The sequence below is a fragment of the Daphnia magna genome, linkage group LG3, assembly GCF_020631705.1.
Source record: "Daphnia magna isolate NIES linkage group LG3, ASM2063170v1.1, whole genome shotgun sequence".
In the NCBI taxonomy this organism is placed as follows: Eukaryota; Metazoa; Arthropoda; class Branchiopoda; order Diplostraca; family Daphniidae; genus Daphnia; species Daphnia magna.
Window position 1 is genome coordinate 12,441,428 of NC_059184.1, and position 18,348 is coordinate 12,459,775.

General features: G+C 41.2%; 2 protein-coding genes, 1 long non-coding RNA gene and 1 other non-coding gene across 4 annotated transcripts; 3 read left to right on the forward strand and 1 right to left on the reverse strand.

The window, feature by feature from the left end:
* Positions 1 to 6,536: 6,536 nt before the first annotated feature.
* LOC116918702 (enhancer of split mbeta protein) lies at positions 6,537 to 7,816 on the forward strand. Its single transcript, XM_032924440.2, has 2 exons — positions 6,537 to 6,772; positions 6,904 to 7,816. Exons 1-2 carry the CDS (start codon positions 6,704 to 6,706, stop codon positions 7,507 to 7,509), a joined length of 675 nt encoding a protein of 224 aa, XP_032780331.1. The 5' UTR covers positions 6,537 to 6,703; the 3' UTR covers positions 7,510 to 7,816.
* LOC116918703 lies at positions 7,600 to 10,894 on the reverse strand. The gene is made up of 2 exons (XR_004391622.2): positions 9,607 to 10,894; positions 7,600 to 9,481 (listed from the first exon to the last, which is right to left on the reverse strand). It is a non-coding gene; the product is annotated as an uncharacterized LOC116918703 (long non-coding RNA).
* A 1,985-nt stretch (positions 10,895 to 12,879) lies between these two features.
* LOC116918147 (transcription factor HES-1) lies at positions 12,880 to 15,642 on the forward strand. Its single transcript, XM_032923762.2, has 2 exons — positions 12,880 to 13,272; positions 13,870 to 15,642. Exons 1-2 carry the CDS (start codon positions 13,201 to 13,203, stop codon positions 14,788 to 14,790), a joined length of 993 nt encoding a protein of 330 aa, XP_032779653.2. The 5' UTR covers positions 12,880 to 13,200; the 3' UTR covers positions 14,791 to 15,642.
* Positions 15,643 to 17,565: 1,923 nt separating this feature from the next.
* Trnan-guu lies at positions 17,566 to 17,639 on the forward strand. Its single transcript has one exon. It is a non-coding gene; the product is annotated as a tRNA-Asn (tRNA).
* The last annotated feature ends 709 nt before the right edge of the window (positions 17,640 to 18,348 follow it).

Sequence of the window (18,348 nt, forward strand, 5' to 3'; positions counted from 1 at the left end):
CAGGTAAACATGTGCAGATAATCAGTTATTTTTTTCAATAACATGTGCTTATAAATCTGCGTGCGATTAAGCGGAGCTTTGAAATCAAATGGGATTGATCATTTCCCAATTTATTATCCTATTGTCCGTACATTAAAGACCAGATTTTTTTTTCCCCTTTTTCTGCTTCCTTTTTATTTTCAGTGGCTATTTATTTATAAACGGAAGGATTAAAACTCAAGTGCGTGGAGGCAGCTGGTGAGCATTAAAAGGTTTGTCGATTCTTATGGATTATATACCTTTTAATTCCCATTTAGCACACTGGGATTTCAATTGTGATTTAAAATAGATTTATTGCTAATTTAATCAGAGATAAATAAATTGTACTCTTCCGTGTAAAATCTAAAAATTGGGAATAATAATAATAATTTTAAAAAAAAAGAGGTTTTTCAAAATTCCAATATCAATTCTTTTTTTCTACGTGTCTTGCTGACATTGCAATCCAACGGAATTCTATATAGAACTGCTGGTATATAGTAACAAGTTGCTTTCTCGGATTACCAACGTAGACCTAATGGACCTTATTATGTATACATATTTATACTATATACGTATATTCTTACAAATATTTTCACTGCGCAGCATAATGCACGCAAGCTCCCCCGTTTTTTTTTAACACTGCCATCCCTATATATATAATAGGCCCTATATCCTCGTATTCGATATACACAATATCACAACATAAAAAATGTTGAATAAATAAAAAAAAGGAACATCAACGATGGAATTTGAAGCAACTAACAAAAAAAAATGTGCTTTTGATGCGACACCCGATACATAAAAAAAAAAAAGAAATGAGTACGTACCAAGACTCGATCGAATGAAACTTGATACCTCTGTGTATCTATATATATACACACACACTGTTGTGTGTGTATAGGCCTACATTATCAAATGCCTCCTCCTCGTCATGGTGAATAGAAAAAGAAAAATATACTTTTCTCGATTATCTCTTCTTGGCTTCTTCCTTCAATTCGTCGGCGTCCTCCTCGCCAGATAAAAAGGGGGCCGAGAACTTCCTTAACAGCAATCGATTTGAAACGACCTTTTTTCTTCTTCTTCTTTTTACATTTTTTTAACAAAAAGGTTTTCCTTTACTTTTTATACGAATTTAATAGCCACCCTCAAAGTGTCATAAGTCTATATGGCCGCTATACGTATAGCACATCATCATTACCACTGAATCCTTTTGAATTTCTCTTCTATTCTATTCGATTTTCCACATTTTTTTTTTTTTTTGCTGTTGTTGAGAAATGATTTAAAAAAAAAAAAGTATACGGTTGTTATGTCGTGGAAAAAGAAGAAGAAAAGAAATCTTCTAAATTGCGGAACACCTGGTCAAAGTGTTCCCACGACCTTAACCCACCGCTGCTGATGCCACCTAACCAATTATACTGCTCAGCAGATTGTGATTAAGAAGAAAACAGGTCTTTATGAACAGGTCGGCTGTTTTGGGTCTGGCCAATGTTCCGCCGTGTGTATCAGCATCTTCAAGACGACGGTGGTCTCTCCCCTGGCCACAAACTTCCAACGCGTATCATCACACAATTCAGCACGAAAACAATTGGAGACCAAAGGTTATGGTCATTAAAAAAGAAAAAAGAATACGGAAATTAGAGGCATGAGAAGAACATTATTTTATTTGACGATTCTCAGTAGATGATGACGGTTTAACGCCGGGCAGCATCACATCAACCTCCGCGTTTTTTTTGTTTTTTTGTTTGGGGTGACATCGGGTGTGATATAGCCGTCACGGACGGGTATATACAAATTGTGTTGAAAAAAAAAAACTCTTTTGCTGTGTGTGTGTGTGTGTCGTGATCATAATGATAATCTTGATGATGATGATGGAAATATTAGACTGCCGGGGCCAAAGTTAAAAGCTTTAAAAATAAAACTGATAGGTAAAAAGAGCTGAAACAGCGCGCACCTGCCGTCTTTTCCCACGACCAGGGGCACCACAGCTACAGGTAGTATTATACACACACACATACACTGTGTGTGTACACGCACTGATAAGAGCTCTCTCTCTCTCTTCTCCTGACGTCTATACACAAGAGGGGCTGATAGATGCAGGGCGTCGTCGTGAGTCAGGTATATAATTCAGCACGCCCTCCCTTGTCTCCCCCTCTCGTCAACGTGTAAACACACAGAGTAGAGATAGGGGACTTCTATATTCTATTATATATATATATATACCGTCGATTGTTATCGTTCGTTTCACTTGCTGCGTCGCGATTTAATAGCCGTCGTCCCCCCACCCTCTCACAACCCCCTCTCTCCTGTTTAGGGATTTATTTTCAATAGTTGTATATGTATACATAATCGTCAATGGAAGGGGAAGATGGGGTGAGGGGCACATGGAGTAAGAGTTCAAAACGATGTTGTTTTGTAATTGAATCTACGTGCTGCTGGTCAAGTGACTCGCATGGGGAAAACTGGATTTCGTTCTTTTTTTTTCCTTATTCGTTTGCGTAACGATTAGGATTGTTATCTGTTTTTTAGGCATACGGGGCTTTAGATTTCTATCTGTGCATACGCCCCTCTTTTTCTTTCTTTTTTTACTGCAAAGTGAAGACAACAACACTTAGGTCACGTACGACATCAGTCACGTTTCACTGATTGCAACTCGGCTGAAATGGTGTGTCAATATTTATTCATGAAAAGAAAACATTTGAATGCACAGCCGACCGGTAGTCCTGTCTCATAAATGTTTAAGGCTATCTAGACAATGTCATGTAAAGACTTTGTGTCTGCCAGTCTTCAAACGTTCGATTTTGGCTGCTCTATTTTTGTCAATCCGCTTTATTTTGCAGACACTGGGGGAGGGGGGGGGTCATCTTTTCGTAGCAATAGAATGAATAAATTCGTGAAATTAAATTGATTCCTGAATTAGTAGTATATAATCGTAGATAAAATAAAAAAGTCGGCGCAGGTTTTCAATTGTTGGGCGCGAGTGCGATGGAATTTGAATAAAGCCCCAGTTGGCGCGCGCTCGCATACGGGATTGACAGTGTAGTTCATAAATAGACCGCTAGGTTTTAAAATGGCGCTGTTTTCCAATGTATAAATATATACGTATTTTTTTATTTTCTTCACGAATGCAAAATCCACGTCAATCTTATGAAAACATTTTTGTATTTCATTAAATTTAAAAATCAAGTATCATGCGATTTAAACAACGGCACGTATAGTTCGACCGAGGAATAAGAAAATCATCAAATAAATCAAAACAAAACCCCCCCAAAAAAAACAAACAATTGGTTGTGCTCATCATCTTTGATTTTTACTTATTTGTAATATTTGAAAACCGTCGTTTGTTCTGTTCGTTGCTAGCTATAGCCGACAGGAAAACAAACAATGGAACCGGAGATGACGGTGTCGGTAATGATGACACGGCACATTGAAAAAGGATGAATATCCAACAAACGAATGACCATTGAGGGGGGATGCGACGTGAAGCTGAAGCCACGTGTGTGTTATTGACGTTGGACTTGACGGGGCTAGACGAAAGAAGAGAGTTACACAGAAAAACGAACGGATTTGAAAACAAAAAAGAATGTCGGTGCCGGGGTCATGGACGACCGGACAACGCGTGTGTCTAGTCAACTGTTGACAAAATGTTATTCACACATGTATAGAAATGCACGCGATTGTTGGAAGAGAAAGAAGCAGCGGATATGAGCGTGAAGCGGATCGAATGATTGGACCGATTTCCAAAACAACACCCAGTCACAATAGAAACGGTTTTCCTTCCATCCCTTTTTTTTTTATTCGTTCGATAACAATCGTTAAGAATTTGATTCGGAGAACATCGCATCCATCAATCGTGACGGCGATTAAAACAATGGTGAACTTTGTTCTGAAAAAAATAAAAATAAAACGAGTCAAATAAGTCAAAGCTTTTCTCACGATCATTTTTGGTAGTCAAGCGGGGGAAAAAAAAACAAAACAAAAAATGTGTGATGTCAACTTAAAATACGAGCATCGAATCGATGAGTTTGATCCACATGTAAAGGATGTGTGTGTGCGATTGCGTTGCAATCGTTACGTACGCAGCGCGAGAATCGATGAACGGAAGCATCCAATCAACACAGCCGACTTAACAAACACGACCCGTCGTCATTTTTAACAAGAAATTTAGAACAAAATACCCAGAAATTTATCAAATGAAAGCATAATCAATCAATTGTCAGATAATCTGACACTTGATGGCTTCGGGAAATGACCAATAAGTCATTAGCACTGACCGATATCATCATCAGTTTATAGAACAAACAATCGATCATCGACCTCTGATCCCATCCAAAAAAATCGATCGGATCATACAAAAAAAAAAAATACATTTTAATGTAATCAACGTCTACTCAAAACAGATACACAGCAGAAACCCTTTCCGTCTTTTCTGTCACACGCCATTGAGAAAGAAACATTTCGAATCACGTGATGTCCGAAAAGAAAAAACATGGCCAATAGCCATACACGCCCTTCCCCATTGCCATTTCTCATTCGTATGTTTGTATATTTTCATCCAAAACTTTTTCTTAAAAAAATAAAAAATAAAATGAAAAAAAAAATAAATAAATATAAAAAATAAATTCTTTTAGAAAAGAGAGATATAGAAGGATGGGGCGCATGCCACCAACCCGTGGGAACGCGCAGGAGCAGCAGCTCAAAAAGCCAGCAGCAGCTAGCGCGCACGCAGCGAACAAAAAAAAGAAAAAAGAAATATGGCGGCGGCTTGTCTGGGGGCGGCAAGTTTCCGACAGGCAGCCAAAAAAGCAGCAGCAGCAGCACCAAAAAGCCAAAGCACAGTGGCGGCACGCGCATGGTTGGGAGAGAGATGGAGGTAGGGGAAGAGAACACATACACACACATACACACACAAAAGAGAGAGAGAGAGAGGATGAATAACAATGAAAGAGGAGGAGGATGTGTCGGACCTTTCTATTTTCTTGGGAAGAGTCGGCTCCCACGTTCCCACGCTTATACACAGGCGGAGCAGCACAAGCCTTTTCTTCTTCTAAAAACAACCTGGCGGGGTGTTGAATATCACCACACGCACTAACGGAGGGTCGGGTGGTGGCTTTTAAAAGAAATGGGGAAAAAAGATGGACGTTGTTTATACCTGTCTATCTATATCGATTGATTCCCCCCCCCTTTATTTTTGCTTCTTCATTTTTGTTTTATGATTCGATTTTTTATATGGCAGTTCTTATCGAACGGCACGTGCCCTAATCTGTGTGCCATTTTCGAACGAATGAAGAAAGAAGAAAAAAAAATGGATGAAACAATGTGTCCAGGAAAGACAAAAACAAAAAGAAAAGAAAAGGGTGTCGTACAAAATGGCCGTCTGTCAGCCACACGGTCGCCAGGTCAATTTTTCTTTTGTGTTTTCCAGTTAATGACACTATTTAGTAGCATGTCTATTTATACACGTTGGTGATATTCGAAACCCCTTTGGTCTCTAAAGAATAAAAAAATATGTTGAAATCCTGGAGATGACAAGCCGCCGACATCACTGAGAATTAAAAACAAAAAAAACTGTCATGAAAACGAGAATCTTATTCCCACGGGAGGTTGTTTCTTCTTTTTACGTGCGTTGCCAGATTTATTAGTCTCTTTGGACATCAGGGATTTGCTATATTTTTCATCAGCCATCAAGATGAATTGATATATTTTTCTTAAATTTACCTAATTAGTTTGATTGCTTTTTTGTGTGTGTGTTTTTTTTTTTGAAATTTGAAATCAGATCATCGAGCAGGATTCACGTGACACGGGCCGATAACGCGCACACCTTTTTGGGTTGACATTCATTGGCTCGCCCCCCCCCTCCCCTCCCCAAAAAGAATTTCGTTTGATTCCGTGGGAAAGTCAAAGTGACCAAACATCCGTGCGCGTGCTGAAATGGGCGCCCCGCGTCGATTGTTCAGCGGTTGGAACGTGACTATACACCCGTGCGACCCGGTTGGGAAAGAAAAAAAAAAAATCATGATCATAAAAATAAAAATAAGAGAAAGAGAGGATTTAAAAAAGAAAAAGAAAAAAAAAAAACAGAAGCCGCGCGACGACCATTGTACGCTAAGAAATTTAGCCCAGGAGCTCAATGTTGGTGCTGGTTCTATTGACAGGCCTGGACTGGTCTAGCGCCATTTTAAAGCTCCCGACCAATGCAGTGAGAGTAGGACCGTGGGAACGGAGCGAAGAGAGCGGCAGCAAGCCGACGGAGGAGGGGGGGGGAGATCTTAGAGCTTGGCCCCCACGCAAAGGCAAGAGCCAACACACCGAGACAACAACAAGCGGGGGCAAAGTGCCGCTACACCAGCGCCGATTCCCATCGTGGTCGACAGAGGCAACTTCCCCCATTTTTTTGATTTTCCCAACTGCCGCCCACCGAACTTATTACCCACCACCCACGGCACAAGCCAAAATGGTGGTGCTGGGATAGTGGGCGGAGCTTGGCCCAGGACTTCGCCTATATAAACCACCCTGGACGGGTGTCGTTTTCATCACTATTCATCCTTGTGCCTTACAGTTCGATATCGTTTTTGAACTAGCTGCGTAAACGCACACAGCCTTCAAGTGAAAATCTATTCGTTTCATTTTGTTGTTTTTTTCTGTTTGGTTTGCCAACACGAACACGACCGATCATCATTCATTCAAAATGGCCTCCACTGTTTTGAGCAACGTCGAAGAAGAGCAGCCCATCTCACGGACTTACCAATACCGCAAGGTGTGTTTACTTTCCATCGTGTTTGCAATTGTTTCTTTCTCTTTGTCAAAGAGAAAAATGGCAATTTGTTCATCACAAACCGGTTCATATCAACATTTGAAACTAATTTCTTCTCTTTTTTTTCATTCAAGGTTATGAAACCAATGCTGGAACGCAAACGTCGTGCACGAATCAACCGGTGTCTCGACGAATTGAAAGAACTAATGAGCTCCGCTTTGGCGTCGGAAGGCGAAAACTTGACGAAATTGGAGAAAGCCGATGTGCTGGAATTGACGGTCCGCCATTTGCATAAATTGAGGGAACGTCAAGCCCTCGGATTGAGCCCTTCTCCATCATCGCCCGCATCTACACAAGACAAATTCCGCGCTGGATTCACTCACTGCGCCGCTGAAGTGTCTCGCTATCTCGCCACCTCCACCGGCCTGGACGTCACAGTCGGCCAGCGACTCCTCTCCCACCTGGGCCGTTGCGTCCATCAATTGGAAGCGTTTCCGGCTTCCGGAGCCACCATCCCTTCGGCCAGTTACACGCCGCCCAGCTCGCCCACCCAACAGCAGCAATCTGAATTGCGCAGCATCCACCGTTCGTCCGTCTTGCCTCCCCTTCCAGTCAGTCCGGCTCTTTCTGACGTCATGGACACGACGGGCCCTTGCGATTATTCCAAATACTCGATCCGCTCCGATTTGTATTCACCATCGGTGGCCACGGCGTCTGAGAAAGTTTGGCGGCCTTGGTAGACGACCAACTCTTTGCCGATGGTTTGCCAAATGGAACCAACACCCCATTGTTGTGATACATTTTCTTGTTTGTTCTCCCCTTTTGTTTTGATAGAAAAAAAAAGAAAGCCCGTACATGGATGCATGTGGCCACCGATTTCTTGTGATAAATATGTACAAAAAAAAAAAAATTCAATAAAATTCAAAAGTATTTCTTGTTTTTTTTTTTGGTTCGAAAATGGATTGACATTTTGCCCACCCTGTTTGTTGTTTCCAATACATCAGAACATGTTTTTCATTTTAATAAAATAAAAACAAATGACGCGAATTCTCCAACGTTCTTTATTTTATTGATTCATTGCGGCTGATAACTGAAAGAGAGCGAACAGAGGGGCGCACAATCTCGTGGGATCGAAGTGCGACATTTGTCAGGTGGTCGCTAATTGCGCGATCACAAGAAGAAACAAAAGGAAATTGTATTTTGTTTCCTTTTATTTTTGATTTTTTTTTGTGTTTTTTCAGTCGCAAAAAAAAAAAAATGTCGACCTGATCGAGAAATTGCGGAGAAAAAGAGAGAGGTGCGACATTCCAGACGATAGGCAAAATATGTGGACGTGTCCCGAGAGAAAGAAAGAGGAACAGAAACCGACTTCCTGTCGGTTGCACTTGTTACCGAAGGCCGTGGGAAAACGTGCCAGGTGTCAAGTGCGCGCGCGCAGGTTGGTTTCTACCTTTACGTCCCTACCTGTGCTGATGGGCCCGTAATTTCTCCATAACGTAACATGATGATGGCCAACCCAACCTGTTCTTTTTTTTTTTTTTTTTTAAATATAGTACACATCTAAAAAATAAATAAATAAATGGTAAATAAGAATTGTTGTTTCTTTTTTTTTTTTTACCCGGAAGTCAAATTGAAATCAAGGGGTGGGGGAGAAATAATTTTTTTTTTTTTTTTAGTTCAATTTAAATTTAGGTCAACCGGAAATTTCGGAAAAAAGGAAAATACGAAATCCGAGGGAGTAAACGGTTGCGTGTTTGAACAGGAAGGTGTGTTTTTTTAAACAATAAGGAAAGATGCTGCCGAAGAAGAAGATTCTGTGGGAAAATGGGGGGTGGGGATAGGAAAAAAAAACAAGAGGCCCATCAAACCGCCACTGCCGCAGATGAAACAGCAGCTCACAGGTGGCGCTCACCTCACTCACGCAATCTTTATTTTTCCCTTCTCATTTTTTATTTTTTTTTATTTTAGATACATATAATCACTAGTAGAGAGGTAGAAAATAACAGGTAAGGGACAAGAGTGAGTGAGAGAAGAAAAGAAAGAGATTGAGAGAGAGAGAGAACAATCACGGTCAGCTGATTGAAGCGAGTCCATTCTTTTTTTCTTTTTTTTTTTTAAATATTTTTTCTTCCCCCTCCTGTCTCTCTGTCTTTTGTTAAGTCGTCTTTTCTCTTGTCTCCCTATCTCTCTCTCTCTCTCTCTTTTCTTTCCCTTCGTTTTTTTTTTTTTTTTTTTGGTTCTCACGACCCGGCGGTCTCTCTTTCTCCCCACTCCGTGCGCTCATGGCAGCGCATATAATTAAGCAGCTCCGACCATAAAATAGCGAGAGAGAGAGAGAAGAGAGAGAGAAGAGATTGGTGGGTTTGTTGAGGAGTCTAAAGCGTTTCTTTCCCATTGTGGGAGCAGGGGCAGCAGCAAGAGCTGATGGCATACACACACACACAGAGCGACTATACAGACAAACACAAGAGAGATAGGCCGCAGGCGATGACGGCACGTGCTAAGCCAAACTGCCGCGCGTTGAGTTGCGGTCGCATGGGAAAGAAAGAAAGAATAAATTTTTTTTTTTTCCTTCTCTTATTTTTTTGAAGTCATTCAAATAGCGCGCGCCTTGTCTTCAGTTCCCTGTTTACACGATCAGCGCCATCTAGTGATTGGTGTATCAACTCGATTCGCTGAAGCGGGAGGAGGAGGAAAAGGTCCATTGAAAATCTACGACAAATTCAAAAAACAAATAAATTATTGAAAAGAAAACAGAAAAAAAAGAAAGGATCAAACAAAGAAATCTTATAAGTAAATAGCTGAACGAGCTTGGATGTAATCATCGTGAAAATCACCTTGTTTGTCGTGCTTCTCTTCAACGGAGCATGTTTGACATTACGAAGCAAGACAAGCGAGTCGCAGAGCGGCAGCTCGTTACATTTTTTTTTTTCGCCGCTTCCGCATTTAATGGATCACGACATTAATTGCGAAACGAACTTGAAACCACCGGAGTCGAGAGGCTTGAAACGAGCAGCGCAGGTAAAATTCGTGATGCCTTTATTTTTTTTCCCCACTTCACTATCGCTAAACAACGGGGAAAACAAAACAAGACAAAAGAAAATCTCTTGTTTTCCCTCTTGTTGTCGCGTCTGATTGATGACGTTGCAACCTCTCATGCCCGTCATCTCAATCAGCTCGACCTTGGCAGACGGGCGAAAGAGATGCGCTTGCGGAAGATGAGATTCAAGAGGAAGCAGGAAAAACAAAGACCCGCACCTCGCAAAAAAAAGAGGCAACACACGACACCTGAACGGGCAAATGGATTTGTCTAGAAATCTAGAAACAATTCAATCAGCTGAGAGGATTTTAAAAAAAAGGGCTGGCTCGCGCTAATTGAGCCCGGTCAACGGCCCACCAGTTGAACGTTAACATTTCACCCTCTGTTTTATTTCTCGATTGTTTTGAGTCGTTCAACTCGTCGAGGTGTTTCATTTCGGGATGGAAGCCATTGAAATAATGAAATCAAATCAGAATTGAAACAAAAGTAAGCAGAAAAAAAGGCAAAAGAAAGAAGAAACACAATACAGCGTACACACACAAAAGAAGCCATTGAAATAAATGAACTCTATCCGCAGATTCAATCGATATTGGCCTATTCTCGTTATACTATACTCATTTGAATATGCAAAGCTTTTGATCGGCGCGGGTTCCTCTTCCTCAATATTTTTTTTTTTTTTATTTATTTTTTTTTGTTGTTGTTTTATTAGAAATGAATTGTGTTGTGCTCTCGCGCTGATGTATACGTCGACTATAATGGGGATGGCGGAGGGGCAGTTGAAAACATATAAAAAGAAAATGGAGGTCAAGACCCCGGCGTGCCACTACACACAATACGGCGGGTGCTGCTGCCCTACACACACACACACACACACACACAGTATATATGTACATATATATAGTGACTGTGCAGCACAGAGACCCCTTAAACAGCCTGGTACGCATACAATGCACACATACACACACACACACACACAGAGAGAGAGACAGAGCCAAAATGGAGGGGGAGGTAAGAGGAGGAGGATAGCAGGAGCTGTGTGTAGGAGCGCGCTGACTCGTGGGAAAGAAAATGTTCTCACGCTGAAGAGTTTCATTTCATTCCCCCTCCTCCACCACGGGTCCACGACCGCCCACCTACTCTCCACCCACCACAGCAGAAGCCACTACCGAAGGTACCGTCTCTCCTCTCTCTCTCTCTCTCTCCCTTATCTGCCTACTCTGTTGCATCACGACCAATTTTCTGTTAGATTTTTTTGTTTGAAATTTTTTTTTTTTTTTTATTATGATGATGATTTTTTTTTTTAGAGGAAGGGAATCTGTTATTTCATTCGCCTCTGGAACAATTTTTGTTTTTTCCCGTCATCAAACCCCCCCCTCTCCTTTTTTTTTTTGTTCTTCCGTGCTTCTCTTCTCTCTTCTCCTTCTTCTCGAATAATCAAGAATTAGTACATGAGGTACCAGTGTAGACTGCCACCTCCATTATTATTTCTTTATTAATGAATGAACTCGTTCTACATTCTTCTCTCATATATTTTTTTATTTTTTTTTTTGGGGGAGGGAGGTTTAAATTCTTCTTTTCTTATTATCACAATTTTTTCGAAAACCTTCGGCCCGAACAACAAGACAAAACGCGTTTGTTGTGTTGGCTGCCCCGACTAATTGAAATGCCTTTACGTTTTTGTCTTTTGGCAAATTCGATATCGTTTTAAAGTTGATGCAGCAGACCACTATGGTGGTATCAAATGTTTGGATCAAAATTAAATTGGAAAATAAAGACGAATTCTGTTTGAATGTTCGAATCTTTGGTCATCATGAGGGTTTTTTAAGAGCAGATAGTACATATGGTAGTAGTATAGTTCCTGGACAACACAAAAGAAAGAGCATCGCCTCCCTTATTATTTTTCTAACCCCCCCTCTACCCCTAACCCTCTTGTGTAATTAAAGATTGATGATGGTCACGTCAACGGAGGCGCGTCATTGTCCGCTTCACGCCGCCGAGATGCCGTGAAATCGATATCTAATTTTAAAACCGTCTCCGATCGGACGATATCGGATATGGGTCTCCATCTTTTCTTGATTATTATAATGAGAGAGACCTTTAACGTCTCTATATATATTTTTTTAAACCCCTCTCTTACGTCTTCTTTTAGACCCGCCCCGCAACCCTTTCGTTCACATTTTATTCAATAATAATAATGATAATCAAATAAGAAGAGCGGAATTCACCCGCCAGATGATTTTTCTGATGAAATGTCGGCAATTAAATAATAAAAAAAAGGTGCTCGTTCGGGACGGATCTAATCACGCCATCGGGATTGAGTTGAAGTGGAACGACCTTTTATTTTTTTATTCCCAATAAAAAATTAAAAAAATAAATGTGTTTTTTTTTTCAATGACTATCCACGGGCTGATGAATGTGTGTAACACATCCGCTTCGCTATTCTGTCTGCGTATGTGTCCAATATTCGCCCCCCTCCCCTCTCCCTGGAACTCTCATTGCTTGACTCCAGCAATTAAATGCAATTGGCGTTGGCTAAAGGGCAACAATGTGGAGCGTGTGTGTGCAATCAACATGTCATTGATGATGAAAGAAAAGAAAAGAAGAAAAAAAGAATGAAAAACATTTTGGCGCGCACCTTTGATGGATGATTCCGATCGTAATCATCCGGATAAAAAAAAATAATACAGGTGGTGGCTTGTGCTGGGCTGCGCAGACTGTGGGAAGACGTCGAATTCCCACGCTTCCATCCAGCAGCAAAACTGACGGCCATGGGACTTTTAAGAGTGAGAGGGAAAAATAATAAGAAAACAAAAAAAAAAAAAAAAGCACAACAGCCCATTTCTCCCAACCCCACTCTTCACCCCCACATTATTGCTCTCTATATTCCACATTATACGGAGTGTATGAGTATGTAGTAGGAGGAGGAGTTTCAAAAAGAGCCTATACATTTCTATACATGCACAGTGGATGTGTGTGTGTGTGTGTGTAGATGTGGGGGTGTGTGTGTGTGTGTGTGAGAGAGCCTGGGAACGGAGGGTGGCATAGCTTTACACGGACAGGGTGCAAGACCTCACAGGAGAGGGGGGACCTTTGAACCGTTTGGCTCCCGCTCTCCACGTGGTGTCGCATAGGACGACATCATCCAGCCCAGTCTCACGGACGGTCAGTCTTCATCGGTATGTCGAGCTGACAACACCTACAACTCAGAAATTCAAACGTTTTTTTTGAATCGTGCACATCGTTTACTTTCGTTACACACAACCGACGTTGCAAGTGATTTCCAACATTCGTTCACTTCGCCGAGAAGAACCCCCCCCCGCGTCTCTTTTGGGTGTTTTTCATTTCGTTTCTGTGCAATTGCCATCGAACAACGCAGAACATTTGGCTGAAAATGCCATCGCACCCGGCCGCCAGTACCTGGGACGACAAAGAGTCCGTTTCCAGGACGATGCTCTACAAAAAGGTATTGTGAATACTTTGATTTTTGAATATCGGCCATGCGCTAATTGATTGCGCACCGCATACCCCACTCCCTTTTTTTTTTTTTATTGTTTTGAAGATAACAAGATGAAATACATTTTTCAAAGAAAACGTGAAAGAATTAAAAAAGGAGGTTTTGTCTACCGTGACAATTTATTTTTTTTTTTTCTTTCGGGTTCTCTGTTTTTTTTTTTTTGGAAAGTCCGCTTTCTCACGCTCGTCACGGCCGGCAAAGCCGTCACAATCCGTTGATGAAAAGAAGTAAAGAAAAGAAAAGAAAAAAAAAAATCAAAATAAAACAAGGGAAAAGAATGAAGTCGACTGTGACGTCACCACAGAATCTCTTTGACCATTCACATCACGGCGGACGAAATAAAAAAATTTTTTTTTGTTTAAATTGTCTATTGAGTAGAAACGTTCAACTCGTTAAACAATAGTTGGTTGTTTGATGTTTTTTTTTTTCTAGCCCGTACCGGTTGAATCGAATTGAAAAAAAAAAAAATGGGCCGTCATCAATTCATTTGTAATTCAATCTTTTTTTATTTTGTTGTTGTTGTTGTTGTTTTCGGTTGACAAATAGATCACCAAGCCGTTACTGGAACGACAGAGACGTGCACGAATCAACCGGTGCCTGGACGAATTGAAAGAGTTGATGAGCGCCGCTCTGGCGGCTGAAGGTGAAAATCTCACGAAATTAGAAAAGGCCGACGTGCTCGAACTGACCGTACGTCATCTGCATCAACTGCATCGCGAGGGCGAACTCAGCCTGAACGCTTCCGGCGGAGGTGTAGGAGGCATTTTCAACCGACCGCCATCCGGAGCAGCAGCGGCCGCTCCGGCCGATCGACGTCGATACCAGGGTGGCTTCTTGGCCTGCGCGCAACAAGTGGCTTCTTACGTCATGAAAACGCCCGGGCTAGAGCCTGGACTGGGTCAGAGATTGTTAGCTCACCTGGCCAGATGTTCGCAGCAAATCTCGCCGGAATCGACTGCACCGCCTCCTCCTGTGCTCGGATTAGCCGGATTGCCACCAGCGCCGCAGCAGGACGCTAATTTCGCTCCTGTCTTCCCATCGCTCACACTTCCGGCCGACTATCAGGCGTCGGCAGGGCGGGAGTATTCCATCACGGCCCAGTTTCAAGTGTACAGGCCGCCGGTAGCGCCGCAACCGTTGCGCATGACGCCCGACATGACGGCCGCTCACGCGACCGAAGGCAATTGCGGATCGTCCGACGAATCGACTTCGCCCGGAAGCAAACGAAGGGCTTCTCCCGATTTCCCGCACATTCCCAAGAAGCGCTACGCGCATTTCAACTTCGAAGCGGCCGATTGCGGACGCATCGGCACCGAATCGGAATCGGAACCCGTGGCCGGCACGTCCGCCGCTGCGGCCCACCCGTCTGATTGTTACGTGGTCGAAAGCCAAATCGTTCAACTCTCTCCTCGACCTCCTTCGTCCGCCGACGGCAAAGATTCCGATTCCATGTGGAGGCCTTGGTAAAGGTTTCCACCATCGCAATCATTCCGCTAAGACAACAACAACACCAACAACATTTGTGATCATCCTCCCACGTCTGTCGTCTTTCACGACAGCTGTTTTCCTTTGGTTTTGTGTACTAAATCCCGAAAATAGAAGAAGAAGAAGAAGCGAAATGTTTTGTTTTTTTTTTTGGTTTGTTGTGTTTGTTGTGTACACGGAATGTTGGCTCGCCTCGAGATTCCGATACGGCCGGAACAACCGGATGTCTTTCACTTTCGCATTGTGGTTGTATTTTGTGAGCGGAATTCACACGTGCCTCTTCTTGGGGTTTGGCCTTGTGCGTTCGTACTCTTCCGCATTTCCCACATCGTTCATGTAGCCAATCCGAAGGAGAAATGAAAAAGAAAAAGAAAAACAAAAGTTAATCATAAAATAGTTATACGAATTTCACATATTGAAAATGTAATTGAATGGCTTCCTATTGATCTCTTCTCATTGAACGTTGATCGAAAAAAACATCTTTTCTTTTTTTTTCTTCTAAATTGGAATTGAAAGAAATTAAACTTTTAACTAGTATCATTATATGACCCAGTTTGAATAGAAAAGCGGGCAGAAAAACCGCACGCAACAAAACCATCGATGTGTCTTCCACCGTTTTTCGATTTCTCTAATCTCGTTTATGATTGTCTGCCAGTTTCAAAAGGAAAATCTTGTGTGTGTCCCTATGTAATGTACATAAAACTGTGATCGAAAAAAACAAACAAAACAACAACAACAAAACAATGATTATTCTTTCTTATTTTTTTTTTTATTTTTACTTGTGCTGTGTTTGAGAGAGAAACTATCCCTTAATAAACATGTGTGTGCGCTTCACCTCCAATCTCTCGGCTTGCTAATGAGACCTGATCGATTTCCAACAACCTGGGATATATACTATATACGTATCGTATATATATATAACTCCCAAAGAAATTACGTTCCGCTTTTTATTTTATTATTATAATAATAATAGCACTCTACTTTCAGGTATAGATTTTTTTTTTTTAACTTATTTTATAGAGCCCCTTTCAAAAAGCAAAAGAAAACAAAAAATTGAGATCGGTTCACAATGTATATCCAAGGCTCTTTTTGAGGTTGGAAAATGACCTGAAATGTTCACAGGTATAAGAAAAGAAAAAAAAAGAACCTTGGCAGTATAATACGCTCATTCTGGAAAAAGTATCAGATTTTTATTTTATTTTTTTTATTTTTAAATACACGCATATATGTTTGTATATACTGTATACGGTGTGTGCGTGTGGATATGAATTTGTACGCCTATTTCGTGACCTTTAAGAGGGTAGGGTATGCTTTAAAAAAAAAAGCCCAGAAGGGTGGGGATGTGACATTGATGGCTTCCGGTATCATTAAAATAATAAATATTTACCATAAAAAAGAAGAAGAAGAAGAAAGAAGAAATGGAGAGGAGCAGAGTGGTTCCCATCAAGAGCCGAGCCAACTGAAAGTGACGTGGTAATTCCAAACTAGTCACACACACAAATAAAAAGGATATGGAAAGGAAAAAAAAAGAAAGAGCTTCGGCACGGGCGACCTGAGTGTGCGACAGGTCACTAAAGGTGAAAGCCATTCTCATGTGTTAAAAAAATAAAAATAAAAAAATAAATATGAAATCCGGGAGCGCGCGTACAGATACGTCGCAACGAAGAAAATTTGTAGTTCGATCAAAGTTCGTTTTTTTTTTTTTTTATGGGAGTTGCTTTAAGCTTTAGATTTTTATAGAGCAAACGCTCAGACATCTTCAGTCCGGGTCTTGGGGTATTCAATTAATTTTTTTTTACTTACTTTGTTTTATAGCGCCATCAGCAGAGGAGAAAAAGGACTGTAAAATGTAACTGTTGATTTCGTCAATTATTAAAATCTCATCGCAAAAAAAAAAAAAAAAAAAAAACTTTTTAATAGGCGATATTTTTTTAGGGGTTATCAAGTTAAAACAGTGTAATTATCTTCAGACGACAACGAAATGCCTCCTTATTGAGGTCTTGTATTTTTTTAAAAATTCATTTCTTTGGGAATGGGATCAAAATGTCAAACAAGTTTGGGTCGTACGACAAAATCGATTTTGATACTTCAAATCACGAACAACCCGTACGTGATGGGGATTTTGTATTTTAATAGTATTAGTTCCCTTTGGTGGCAGTTTCTTTCTTTTTAAACATTGAAAACGCGTTCGGCTATAGTCAAATGCGCATTGGCTGGACTAATGACCTTGCGGCTCGCTTAACAAACTGGGCATTCGTAATCTGAAGTGACGTCTAGAGTTAAATGTCAAATGTTAAATGATTTAACGATGAAAGTTCACCGGAGAATTGAACCGGTCGTAATGCCTTACGGTTAAGACGTGAATCCGACGTTTGTGTAACGGTGAATTTAAGTATCGAGCAAAGGGGAGAAAATCCATTTGGAACGATTAATGCCGAAGTGAGTGCAAGCGGTTACATGGAAGTGATTATCAACATTTCAACTTCAGACCCTTGCGTTTGTGAACGGATGAAACAAGACCGCCTTCTTCTTTTCCCGCATCCTTAGGGCCTGTTGTTTCCCCAACTCTTGTCCAAGGAGTTCTAAGAAAAATCTCATGTTGGCTGACTGAGATTTTATGTCATCGTGGAAATTCTTAGCACATTATACTGCGATATCATACTAAACTACGGCTCATTCAATGACATTCAAAATATGGAGGTATTATGTAATTTTTTTGTATCGAATTTAATCTCTTTGTATGCTGCTTTTCATATAGCCTCCGTGGCGCAATTGGCTAGCGCGTTCGGCTGTTAACCGGAAGGCTGGTGGTTCGAGCCCACCCGGGGGCGTTTTCTTTTCTTATTTTCCAGGAAATCATTTTTTTCAAAAATGCAAATTGGACTCAATTATACTATTAAGATTATGTGTTCTTTTGTTTTAACAAGTGGACACACCAGATTTTTATTTTTAATTTAATAGCGCTCGTTCACTCGATCCTCCCCTCTAACCAATCACTTGCGATTCGTTCCGCCTGAAACTACATTTTGTGTACACGTCGTAATTGGCTGGCAGTCGTTGGCCTTAATAGCGTCACACGCGCCGTTTCAATTTGCGCTGACATGACGCTTCGACTCGGTCCAGCGAGCGGTCTCGCCTTACAGGCACAAACATTACGCAAAAGCTCCCGCCTTGATCGTATCACACACACACACACACACACACACACACACACACACACAGAGAAACTGACGGTATCGAATCGCAGTCATAAGGTCCACACACATAAACCCAAACAAATTCGATAGCCTTAATTGTTCTATTGACCTGTTCACAAGTTTAAGATGACACACATGCACATTCGTTATACAAAAACAAACACAAAATGCATACGGAGAAAAACAAAATTATATCAGAACGAATTTCTAGAAAAATGGGCAGAGATGAAAGGAAGGGTCGTGGGTTTAAGAAAAGAGTCGGATTTACCACTTCCTTTAGCTAACTGGACGGTGCGAACTCTGGTCACACAGCATCAGTTGCACGCACACGCACACAAACAAG

Excerpts from the sequence above, each read along its gene's own strand:
- LOC116918702 (XM_032924440.2), top strand. The coding sequence starts at position 6,704 with ATGGCCTCCACTGTTTTGAGCAACGTCGAAGAAGAGCAGCCCATCTCA. Across the intron at positions 6,773-6,903 it reads GGACTTACCAATACCGCAAG|GTTATGAAACCAATGCTGGA; the intron begins GTGTGTTTACTT and ends TTTTCATTCAAG.
- LOC116918147 (XM_032923762.2), top strand. The coding sequence starts at position 13,201 with ATGCCATCGCACCCGGCCGCCAGTACCTGGGACGACAAAGAGTCCGTT. Across the intron at positions 13,273-13,869 it reads GGACGATGCTCTACAAAAAG|ATCACCAAGCCGTTACTGGA; the intron begins GTATTGTGAATA and ends GTTGACAAATAG.